Raw genomic sequence first — 12,998 nt, forward strand, 5'->3', positions numbered from 1 at the left:
TGGGAAGGTGTGGCTGGGCCTACTCCTTGAACTGTTGCAGTTCTTGTGCTGATAGTGTTAGATAGGGAATTCTTTGAAAAGGGAGTCCGTAAGAAAAATTCTTGTGTATATGTTATGTTAAAGTATAATTGTTTTAAAACACTTTACAACAAGAACATAAGTTTTGCTAAATCAGGAATCCTTTTGTAGACGAACTCGGATAGTGATCTGCACAAGTTTAAAACTACACCCATAATGATGGAAGTTGTGTACAAGTAAGAACAAAGAAATCTTCAACATTTCTTTCTTCCTTTTGTATCTAAGGTGGTGGATGGAGAGAAAGGGAAAAGGCACGTGAAGAAAGCTGGGCCCCACCCAGAGAGACCAGGCCTTCAGAAGATAACTGGGATAGAGATCGTGATTTGGATAAAGATGATCGCCGTGTAGCATCTAGGTTTGTAGATCAAGGATTCTGAACAAATTGTCTGTTTCTTCCAGGTAATTCTATTAATGGCAGTTCCACTAAAGGTGTAGATTGCTTTCATTTAAATACCGAGCACCTTGGTTTTTTGGGGCATATTGGGTATTTTTTCTTGAAATAATGAAGTAATTGTTACATTACAACTTTGCCAAGCAGTTGTATATCCTGATTGTGTTGCATTTCATCCTCACTGTCATCTCAAAACTTAAAATCCTTGCTAAAAAATTGTAAATGGACAGTATAATTGAATACAATAGAGATGTTCCTTTTTTTCCTCATCAGATTTCTCCCCTCTTCTGGTTATCTCCTTGCTAGAGTACAGCAGAACACCCTCTGGTGCCATGCCCAAGTGGCCATAAATTTAGACATGAGCCTCGATGGTGAATGGTGGCAGGCTATTGTTCTGTGTCGGCAGAAAAGCCTGGACCAGCTCTCATCCGACATCCACACGTGCTTCCTGCTCAATAGCGACCGGGACTGGGAACTCTGGCATTTGTCTACTGTCGTTTAACTCCAGGCACTGATGCCAATTATAGCATCTTTGCTGCTGTCTGAGCTGAGGTTGCTTAACTCGGCACAGACAGGAGATTAAATCTGTTCAGGTCAAGTATCTCTACAGCTCTACCTATTGGGTAAACTTGCTAAGCCATGGAGAGGACTGTTCTCGTTCTTTCGCGAGATTAATTCCTGCTTTTTTGCTGTTCAAAATTCCGATTATATATGCGGAATTGATCTTTAGCTAGTTTCACACACACAGCGCTATAGTGCAAAATGTTACAAACAAGTGACAACTGCTTCATTATTAAGCTCTTCATCCAGATACCACGGTTGATTTAAGATGCTAGCCAGGTGCAGAAAAGAATTACCGTGTTTCCTGGGACCACATTGTATATTTTGACTGGGTGGGGGCAAAGGAGGAACAAAAATTCTACACAAGAACAGGTGTAAAGTAGAACTGCAAATACTAGGGTAGCAAATTGTATTTTCGCAGTATTGACATGTATTTCTAGCTATCTGTATTTCATGAACATGAATAATGGATTTGTTGCTTATACAGAGACAAAGATGATGGCCCTTGGAGACGTGGTGGTGGAGGTACTGGTACTGAAGAGACTAGTGGTTGGAGAGAAGCTCCACGGCGTGATGACTGGGATGGCGATCGAGATCGTAGAGACCTCCGTGACCGTCGAGACATGAAGGATCGTAAAGAAGAGTCGGAGCGCCGTGCTCCACCTATTAAGAGTGATCGAGATGATGGTAAACGGCCAAAATACTGTTGCTTGAAATAATGCTGTGTTAGAGTTCGTTGCAAGCAAAACTAATCAATTTCTCAGCATTTTCTTTGAGGATGCTCTTACTAGGATTTCTTGGTAGTGCTGCTACATATCATTTAAAATCCCAAAATTTTCAATAACCATGTTAATATCGACACCATGAAATGTGAATATCCAATTTGCTACCTCGATCGTTATTGAAGCATCACATGAGGCAAATCTGGTTTGGAGTTTGTAAATTGAGAAAAGTAAAGAATGCAAGGGGGGTGTTCCAGTGGTAATCGGCATCTATTTATGCCTTGTGCAGCAATGATTGGACACTTTTTTTGCCTATCGTGTTGCAACCGTAAGTTTTTGTGGTTGCGATTTAGCATACAAGTTCTTTATTTCAGCAAGTTGTTGAAGAAGGATTGACCAGTACTTCTCCATAGATTGGGGAAATCCTGTAATGCCTGGCTTCTGGTTGCCAACTAATAGAGGTTTGGGACACCAGGATAGTTCTGAAAGCCAGCACAGACATGATGACCCGAATGACCTCTTGTGCTGTAAAATGTTACAATTATATGACTAGTGCATATGACTGGAAATATGAATGGAACAGCAACCTTACAGTTTAATTTGAGGCTTAAGAAGGTCATATTCTTGGGTCTTTTGAAAAAGATTTATAAACAGCTAGATATTGGTGCATTTGTGACTTTTATTGATGACCGTTAAGTAACTGCTGGTTTCCATTAGTGTTGAACTGTGTAATAACTGCCCCATTTTTACACTGCATGCAAAGTTACTTTGAATGTTCAGTTGGGCCTTTGCCAGTCTGGGCTGGACCTTCAACCAATGTCGTGGAAAGGTCTGAGCAGACCATTAAACGGTAGCCCTGCCGGCAGCCAAATCCAACATAGACCCAGAGGCAAATTGCGTAAGACGTTCTCCCATACAATTTTAATCATTAAGATCTACGGAGGAGGGGAAACTTTTTTTTACTTTTTGAGAAACTAAGGTGAAGGACCATGGCTAAGAGCATAGCAAGGTTACCGAGAGTGAAACAGAGACTGGGTGAAGCAGTAGTGATAAATTTCAGTTTTGAAAAGCCTGAAAATTGTGGACGTCAAATCTAAAACAAAGAATGCAAGATGTTCTAGAGCGTTGAGGCCCTGAAAAAGTGAGTCATTGTGGGAGAACACAATGAGTTTTGATTTAAACACACAAGGAGGAAGACCCTGTGGGGTGATGTATTTGCAGCTTAGAAGGGAAAAGAAACTGATTCAAAGGAGCACTGACTGTAGCATCTATTAAACAGGGGAAGAAGAAAGGCTGTGGCACTGAAGAAAGAGATCAGAGGACAGAGAGGAGAGGGATTGCCATTGGATAAGCTTTTACTGAATTCTGCCCCAGGAGTATGATCGAGGTGTTGACGCATTTGGCATGAGGAAAACAAATATTCCAACAATTTTTGCAATAATTGTGGAAGTGTAAGCATAGAAAATAAGTGCAGGAGTAGGCCATTCGGCCCTTCGAGCCTGCACCACCATTCAATATGATCATGGCTGTTCATGCAACTTCAGTACCCCATTCCTGCTTTCTCTCCATGCCCTTTGATCCCTTTAGCCGTAAGGGCCACATCTAACTCACTTTTGAATATATCTAATGAACTGGCCTCAACAACTTTCTGTGGTAGAGAATTCCACAGGTTCACAATTCTCTGAGTGAAGAATTTTCTCCTCATCTCGGTGCTAAATGGCTTACCCCTTATCCTTAGACTGTGACCCCTGGTTCTGGACATCCCCAACATCGGGAACATTCTTCCTGCATCTAACCTGTCCAATCCTGTCATAATTTTACATGTTTCTATGAGAACCCCTCTCATTCTTCTAAATTCCAGTGAATATAAGCCGAGTTGATCCAGTCTTTCTTCATATATCAGTCCTGCCATCCTGGGAATCAGTCTGGTGAGCCTTCGCTGCACTCCCTCAATAGCAAGAAAGCCCTTCCTCAGATTAGGAGACCAAAACTGAACACAATATTCAAGGTGTGGCCTCACCAAGGCCCTGTATAACTGCAATAAGACCTCCCTACTCCTATACTCCATTCCTCTCGCTATGAAAGCCAACATGCCATTTGCCGCCTTCACCGCCTGCTGTACCTGTATGCCAACTTTCAATGACTGGTGTACCACGACACCCAGGTCTTGTTGCACCTCCCCTTTTCCTAATCTGTCACCATTCAGATGATAATCTGCCTTCCTGTTTTTGCCACCAAAGTGGATAACCTCACATTTATCTACATAATACTGCATCAGACATGCATTTGCCCACTCACTTAACCTGTCCAAGTCACCCTGCAGCCTCTTGGCATCCTCCTCACAGCTCACACTGCCACCCAGCTTAGTGTCATCTGCAAACTTGGAGATATTACATTCAATTCTTTCGTCTAAATCATTAATGTATATTGTAAATAGCTGGGGTCCCAGCACTGAACCCTGCGGTACCCCACTAGTCACTGCCTGCCATTCTGAAAAGGACCTGTTTATTCCTACTCTTTGCTTCCTGTCTGCCAACCAGTTCTCTATCCACGTCAGTACATTGCCCCCAATACTATGTGCTTTAATTTTGCACACTAATCTCTTGTGTGGGACCTTGTCAAAAGCCTTTTGAAAGTCCAAATACACCACATCCACTGGTTCTCCCTTGTCCACTCTGCTGGTTACATCCTCAAAAAATTCTAGATTTGTCGAACATTATTTCCCTTTCATAAATCCATGCTGACTTGAACCGATCCTGTCACTGCTTTCCAAATGCGCTGCTATTTCATCTTTCATAATTGATTCCAACGTTTTCCCCACTACCGATGTCAGGCCTGTTTTCTCTCTCCCTTTTTTAAAAAGTGGGGTTACATTAGCTACCCTCCAGTCCATAGGAACTGATCCAGAGTCTATAGAATGTTGGAAAGTGACCACCAATGCATCCACTCTTTCTAAGCTCCATGTATTTTGTTGGGGTGTGCAGTGGGGTTGCAGAAACCGAAACTCGGTTTGATGAAACCGAACTCTACACCTTTTTTATAGGTGATTTTTGGGGCTGCTAAGAAGTTTTTGATAGTGTTACAAAATTTTAATTCATAGTAATTTCATTCCTAAGTCTTGCGTTCTCAAATCATCAGCTGATAGATTTAAATGAGAAAAGACTGGAGGAGGCTCGAGTGGAGCATAAACACCGATATGGACTGGTTGGGCCAAATGGCCTGTTTCTGTGCTTTATATCCTATGTGATACTTAATGATTGAATCGGTTTACAGGTATATGGCGACGTGGTGGTGAGGAGCAAAAAGCTGAAAGCCAGGATAGCCATGTGGCACAGAATACTTCCCTAAAAGGTCAACCGCTCAAAGACAGTGACCAAGAAAAATCGGCCTGGAAAACTGACCAGGACAAAGAGGAAAATCGTCGCACCAAAATCGAAATTGATGATGATGGCTGGACTACTGTTCGCCGTTAAAAGTATCTTCATGTCCATTTTACCCAGACCAACTAGCTGAATTCTTTTCAATCTGAATTACAGTAACTTCATGGCAAACTCTTTAAATAAAAAATTTGAAACTAACCAGTAAACTTGATGTTTGTTAAACTGTACGCATGTACCTATTTTAGTACAGCAAATTTAATACAAGCCGATCATGCAGCTTAAATAATAGAAACCTACTAAATGAAACACCCGTTGCATGTCCAAGCCTTGCCTTTACTATGTCAGCGTTTCACTTGGTCTAAAAATGACGACTGCTTACTCTGTATTTTCAAGATTGCCCAGTTTTATTAACTAAACTGTGGCAACTTTGATAATAAATGGAACACAATTAGTGTCTCGTGCGGATGTAATGTGAAAGGAAAATGTATACAAAACACACACGTCTCTCAAATCTTCTCAACTAATTTGGATAAAGTAGCCTTGCTGTATGATGTAGACATGATAAAGGCATTTATTATCCAACTATTTGGTACATGTGTTGCCAGCATGTCTGCTGCCATCACAAACAATACATTGTGGATTATTGTGTGAGCGTATTTTTTTAAAAAGTCACATACTCATTATTTAAACCTTTGCAGTTTGGAGTATTTTTGGTCAGGTTTGCTATCCTCTTTTCTCATTTGGATTATTACATTGATTCTGAGCTAATTTTCTTCCCATCTTTAGAATAAAGGTTTACCTTATCAAATCTGTCTTTGTAGTAATGATTGTGTTGCATGCTATTATATTGATAAGTCGGTTCCAGAAAAACAAATGGTTAAATAAAAGAACTTCACTGATTAGCTGTCTGTTTTTGTTCATTTGAAAAAATGATCTAAATATTGCAGGTGAATGTGTATCATAACACTCATTGTATTCCCCTTTCCCACTGTGTGGTCATGGCTATGAGGACTCTGCAGATACCACTACATGTGCTTCGGAACAGTTAGGGTTACTCCCCTCAGTTTATTTCTCTGCTACCTGTGGCAGCTGTCAGGTCCTGTAGTTGACTCCGCTCCATAAGAAAACAGCCAAGATTGGAAACTTTGGGAAATAAGGGATACCAGTTAAGATGAGTTATGTGTATAATTCATGGAGTAGTGAAGTTCAGAATATCAAAATAAGTACATTCCTGGAGGATTGCTTAGTGATAGAAATAAACTAATCCCATCAAAGCTTTGCAGAATTTTTACAACAGTTCACTGGCATGCTCACTCTGTCATTCAACTGTAGTTATTAAACTGCTGCTGCATTTTGTTTCCTTGGGGTATGTAGAATATCCTCATTTAAAACTTCCTTTTGATACCAGTTTTACTATCTCATTTGCACTGCAACTAAGGTGCCTGAGCTACTGCTAATTGTTTTGCATAATGGTTTGAAAATGCTGTCAAATGTACACACCAGCCTTGCCCATGTGTGCAACACCTTAATGTAACCAGTTTGAGTTTGAACAAGTTGCTTGCTAAACTCCACAACCTGTAAGTGGTGCCAGGAAGTGTGTTTGGCTGGCTAGTGGAATATCCTCTGAACATTCATTTGTCTCGAGAGGAATGTTTCACTTTGGAAGCTCATTCCTCTTTAGACATACAAAGTGAGCTTTCTAGTTCAAAATAAATGTATTGTAGTCCATGATGATATTGAAAATGATATCTTCCTCAATACTTTTTTTAAAGAGCAATGCAAGTTTGCTTGCATTATTCAATTGAGTAGTGCATGCAGATTAATCCATTTTTCTTTCCTCTTCATGCTTTTGTCTGAGCCGTTCCTAAACTCCAACTATGCTGGCCAAGGACATTTTAAGATTGACCGTGCAACAGAATCAGAAAAGTCCATAGATTAGAAGAAACTTGACTTCTATACAATGGAAAGCAACTTTTGTATTATCCTTTAGTGCTGCCAGCAGAGGGAGCAGAGATGCTGGAATAAATGGAAGATATACAACTTTGGTGGTCTCATTAAAGTATAGCTGGTAGACAAAGAAGGTTGCTTAAGGTATTAAATGTATTTTAGAAATCTAAAACTAATATGTAAATGTTTACCTTTTTTTTAAAACATAGAAAATAGGTGCAGGAGTAGGCCGTTCGGCCCTTCGAGCCTGCACCACCATTCAATAAGATCATGGCTGATCATTCACCTCAGTACCCCTTTCCTGCTTTCTCTCCATACCCTTTGATCCCTTTAGCCCTAAGGGCCATATCTAAATCCCTCTTGAATATATCCAATGAACTGGCATCGACAACTCTGCAGTAGGGAATTCCACAGGTTGAAGTTTCTCCTCATCTCCGTCCTAAATGGGTTATCCTTAGACTATGTCCACTGGTTCTGGACTTCCCCAACATCGGGAACATTCTTCCTGCATCTAACCTGTCTAGTCCTGTCAGAATTTTATATGTTTCTATGAAATCCCCTCTCATCCTTCTAAACTCCAGTGAATACAGGCCCAGTCAATCCAGTTTCTTCTCATATGTCAGTCCTGCCATCCCTGGAATCAGTCTGGTGAACCTTTGCTGCACTCCCACAATAGCAAGAATGTTCTTCCTCAAATTAGGAGACCAAAACTGAACACAATATTCCAGGTGAGGCCTCACTAAGGCCCTGTACAACTAGTAAGACTTCCCTGCTCCTATACTCAAATTCCCTAGCTATGAAAGCCAACATACCATTTGCCTTCTTCACTGCCTGCTGAACCTGCATGCCAACTTTCAATAGCTGATGTACCATGACACCCAGGTCTCGCTGCACTTCCCCTTTTCCTAATCTGCCGCCATTCAGATAATCTGCCTTCATGTTTTTGCCACCAAAGTGGATAACCTCACATTTATCCACATTTTACTGCATCTGCCAAGCGTTTGCCTACTCACCTAACCTGTCCAAGTCACCCTGCAGCCTTTTAGTGTCCTCACAGCTCACACTGCCACCCAGCTTAGTGTCATCTGCAAACTTGGAGCTATTACACTCAATTCCTTCATCTAAATAATTAATGTACATTGTAAATAGCTGGGATCCCAGCATTGAGCCCTGCAGCACCCCACTAGTCACTGCCTACCATTCTGAAAAGGACCCGTTTATCCCGACTCTGCTTCCTGTCTGCCAACCAGTTCTCTATCCACGTCAGTACATTATGCCCAATACCATGTGCTTTAATTTTGCACACCAATCTCTTGTCCAAATACACCACATCCACTGGTTCTCCCTTGTCCACTCTACTAGTTACATCCTCAAAAAATTCTAGAAGATTTGTCAAGCATGATTTCCCTTTCATAAATCCATTCTGACTTGGACCAATCCCGTCACCGCTTTCCAAATGTGCTGCTATTTCATCTTTAATAATTGATCCAACATTTTCCCCACTACTAATGTCAGGCTAACCATTCCATAATTACCCATTTTCTCTTTCCCTCCTTTCTTAAAAAGTGGTGTTACATTATCTACCCTCTAGTCCATAGGAACTGATCCAGAGTCGATAGACTGTTGGAAAATGATCACCAATGCACTCTTTCTAGGGCTACCTCTTTAAGTACTCTGGGATGCAGACTATCAGGCCCTGGGGATTTATCAGTCTTCAATTCCATCAATTTCCTGCCGAATAAGGATATCCTTCAGTTCCTCCTCACTAGACCCTCGGTTCCCTAGTGTTTCCAGAAAGTTATTTGTGTCTTCCTTCCTGAAGACAGAACCAAAGTATTTGTTTAACTGGTCTGCCATGTATTTGTTCCCCATTATAAATTCACCTGAATCTGACTGCAAGGTACCTACTTTTGTTTTCACTAATCTTTTTCTCTTCACATATCTATAGAAGCTTTTGCAGTCACTTTTTATGTTCCCAGCAAGCTTCCTCTCATACTCTATTTTACCCCTCCTAATTAAACCTTTTGTCCTCTTCTGCTGTATTACAAAATTCTCCCAGTCCTCAGGTTTGCTGCTTTTTCTGGCCAATTTATATGCCTCTTCCTTGGATTTAACACTATCTTTAATTTCCCTTGTTAGCCACAGTTGAGCCACCTTCCCCATTTTATTTTTACTCCAGACAGGGATGTACAATTGTTGAAGTTCATCCATGTGATCTTTAAATGTTTGCCATTGTCTATCCACCGTCAATCCTTTAAGTATCATTCGCCAGTCTATTCTAGCCAATTCACGTCTCATACCATCGAAGTTACCTTTCCTTAAGTTCAGGACCCTAGTCTCTGAATTAATTGTGTCACTGTCCATCTTAATAAAGAATTCTATCATATTATGGTCACTCTTCCCCAAGGGGCCTTGCACAACAAGATTGTTAATTAACCCTTTCTCATTACATATCACCCAGTCCAGGATGGCCAGCCCTCTAGTTGGTTCCTCGATATATTGGTCTAGAAAACCATCCCTAATATACTCCAGGAAATCCTCCTCCACCGCATTGCTACCAGTTTGGTTATCCCAATCAATATATAGATTAAAGTCGCCCATGATAACATTGCACGCATCTCTAATTTTTTTGTTTGATGCTGTCCCCAACCTCACTACTACTGTTTGGTGGTCTGTACACAACTCCCACTAGTGTTTTTTTGCCCTTTGGTATTCCGTAGCTCCACCCATACTGATTCCACATCATCGAAGCTAATGTCCTTCCTTACTATTGCGTTAATTTCCCTTTTAACTAGCATCGCTACCCCACCTCCTTTTCATTTCTGTCTATCCTTCCTAAATGTTGAATACCTCTGGATGTTGAGTTCCCAGCCTTGGTCACCCTGGAGCCATGTCTCCGTGATGCCAATTACATCATATCCGTTAACTGTTATCTGCCGTTAATTCATCCACCTTATTCTGAATATTCCTCGCATTGAGGCACAGAGCCTTCAAGCTTGTCTTTTTAACACACTTTGCCCCTTTAGAATTTTGCTCTAATGTGACCCTTTTTGATTTTTGCCTTGGTTTCTCTGCCCTCCACTTTTAGTTTTCTTCTTTCTAGCTTTTGCTTTTGCCGCCCCCCCTCTCCCCCCCCCCTCTCTTCCCCCCCCCCTCTCCCCCCCCCTCCCTCCCTCCCCCCCTCCCCCCCTCTACTGCCCTCTGTCTCCCTGCATAGGGTCCCATCCCCCTGCCATATTAGTTTAACCCCTCCCCGACAGCAGTAGCAAATATTCCCCCTTGGACATTCGTTCCGATCCTGCCCAGGTGCAGATCGTCCGGTTTGTACTGGGCCCACCTCCCCCAGAACCGGTTCCAATGTCCCAGGAATTTGAATCCCTCCCTTCTGCACCACCACTCAAGCCACGCATTCATCTGAGCTATCCTGCAATTCCTACTCTGACTAGAACGTGGCACTGGTAGCAATCCTGAGATTACTACTTTTGAGGTCCTACTTTTTAATTTAGCTCCTAGCTCCCTAAATTCGTCTTGTAGGACCTCATCCTGTTTTTTTACCTATATCGTTGGTACCTATATGCACCGCGCCTCCCTCTTCAAAATGTCCTGTACCCGCTCCGAGACATCCTTGACCCTTGAATCTTGATTGCGGCCACAGAAACGCCTGTCTATAAGTGCTTTCAGACTTCTGGAAGTCAAAGAAAGACTTGTATTTATATAGCGCTTTTCACGATGTCCAGAAGTCTCAAAGCACTTTTCAGCCAATGAAGTACTTTTGTAGTCACTGTTATAATGTGAGAAACATGGCAGCCAACTTGCACACAGCAAACTCCCACAAACAGCAATGTGATAATGACCAGATCATCTCTTTTTGTTATGTTGATTGAGGAATAAATAGTGGCCAGGACAACAGGGATAACTCCCCTGCTCTTCAAAATAGTGCCATGGGATCTTTTACGTCCATCTGAGAACAGATGGGGCCTTGTGTCAATGTCTCAGCCAACAGTGCAGCACTCCCTCTGCACTGGAGTGTCAACCTAGATTTTTGTGCTCAAGTTCTTGGAGTGGGACTTGAACCTACAACCTTCAGACTTGGAGGCAAGTGTGCTACCCGCTGAACCACAGCTGACACTATAGCAAACAATTGTTTTGTTGTGTTGTCTGAAGTTGGGGTGATGGTTCTGTGGAATGGAACACTGGTGCATCATCAAACACTACCAGATTGTACAGCGAATGGTAATGTTATTGGACTTGTAATCCAGAAGACGAGATTAATAGAAAATGTAAATTCAAATCCTACCATGTCAGTTTGAGAATTTGAACTCCATTTAAAAAAATCATGGAAATAAACACAAAACATCAGGAAAAGTGATCATGAACCCATTGTCGGTTCAGTATTGCCTTAGGGAAGGGTATCTGCTGTCATTACCACAGTTGGTTGAGCTGTCCCACAGACTTGTCAACAGCCTGATGTAGTCCTGAGAATCATATATTCCAGACACCTCCATCACTTTCCCATGGTATGTCCTGCCCCATCAGAAGGACAGACCCACCAGAGGGGACAGCACAGTGGCGTACTGTCGGGTGGGAGTAGACCTGGGACTCCTCAACATTAAATCTGGATCCCATGAAGTCTCATGGCTTCAGGTCAAACATGGGCAAGGAAACCTACTGATTACTACCTACCATCCTCGGCTGATGAATTAGGAATCCTTCATGTTGAAAATCATTTGGAAGAAGCACTGAGATAATCAATGGGGCAGAATATAATGTGGGTGTAAAGCTTCAATGTCCATCACCAAGATGGCTCTAGTATCTTCACTGACCAATACCCAAAGAACATAACTGCCAGACTGGGCTTGTGGAAGGTGAGAGAGCTCGGCGATGCACAGTTTTGGTTCCGCTAGGATCACTCGGCTCCAGACCTCATTACAGTTGTGGTCTAAACATGTACAGGAGCTGAATTCCAGAGATGAGGTGAGAGTGATTGCCCTTGACATCAAGGGATCCTAGTAAAACTAAAGTCGATGGGGATCAGGGATAAATACTCCATTCCTACCACAAAGGAAGATGGTTGTGGTTGTTGGAGGCCAATCATCTCAGCCCCAGGACATCGCTGCAGGAGTTCCTCAGGGCAATGTCCTAGGCCCAACTATCTTCAGCTGCTTCATAAATGACCTACCTCCAGCATAAGGTTAACTGGAGCTGTTTGCTGCTGATTGCAATAGTGTACAGCTCCTTTCTCAATTCCTTAGATAATGAAGCAGTCCATGTCTGCATGCAGGAAGACCTGGACAACATCCACAACTAAGTTGATAAGTGACAACTAACATTTGAATTATTCACGTGCCAGGCAATGACCATCAACAAGAGAGAGCATAGCTGCCAGCCCATGATATTCAATGAGATTACCATTCTCCAACATCAAATTCCTGGGGGCTACCATTAACCAGAAACTCAACTGGTCCAGCCACATAAAAATGTTTTATTTAAAGGTTAGGGTCCTGAACTTAAGGAAAGGTATATTTGACGGTATGAGGCATGAATTGGCTAGAATAGACTGACGAATGATACTTAAAGGGTTGACGGTGGATAGGCAATGGCAAACATTTAAAGATCACATGGATGAATTTCAACAATTGTACATCCATGTCTGGAGTAAAAATAAAACAGGGAAGATGGCTCAACCGTGGCTAACAAGGGAAATTAAGGATAGTGTTAAATCCAAGGAAGTGGCATATAAATTGGCCAGAAAAAGCAGCAAACCTGAGGGCTGGGAGAATTTTATAATACAGCAGAGGAGGACAAAGGGTTTAATTAGGAGGGGGAAAATAGAGTATGAGAGGAAGCTTGCTGGAAACATAAAAAGTGACTGCAAAAGCTTCTATAGATATGTGAAGAGAAAAAGATTAGTGAAAACAA

At 42.0% G+C, this 12,998-nt stretch overlaps 1 protein-coding gene across 1 annotated transcript in view; it reads left to right on the forward strand.

Annotated features, from left to right (window-relative positions):
* The window catches only part of eif3s10 (eukaryotic translation initiation factor 3, subunit 10 (theta)), a 52,222-nt gene extending 46,191 nt beyond the window's left edge, over nucleotides 1-6,031 (forward strand). The window contains exons 20-22 of the mRNA XM_070876554.1: nucleotides 304-433; nucleotides 1,518-1,717; nucleotides 5,026-6,031. Coding sequence (XP_070732655.1) covers nucleotides 304-433; nucleotides 1,518-1,717; nucleotides 5,026-5,225 — 530 coding nt within the window. The 3' untranslated portion in view covers nucleotides 5,226-6,031. The remainder of the gene's footprint in view (nucleotides 1-303; nucleotides 434-1,517; nucleotides 1,718-5,025) is intronic.
* Nucleotides 6,032-12,998: the final 6,967 nt, after the last annotated feature.

This window comes from Pristiophorus japonicus, chromosome 3, assembly GCF_044704955.1.
Source record: "Pristiophorus japonicus isolate sPriJap1 chromosome 3, sPriJap1.hap1, whole genome shotgun sequence".
Lineage (NCBI taxonomy): Eukaryota > Metazoa > Chordata > Chondrichthyes > Pristiophoridae > Pristiophorus > Pristiophorus japonicus.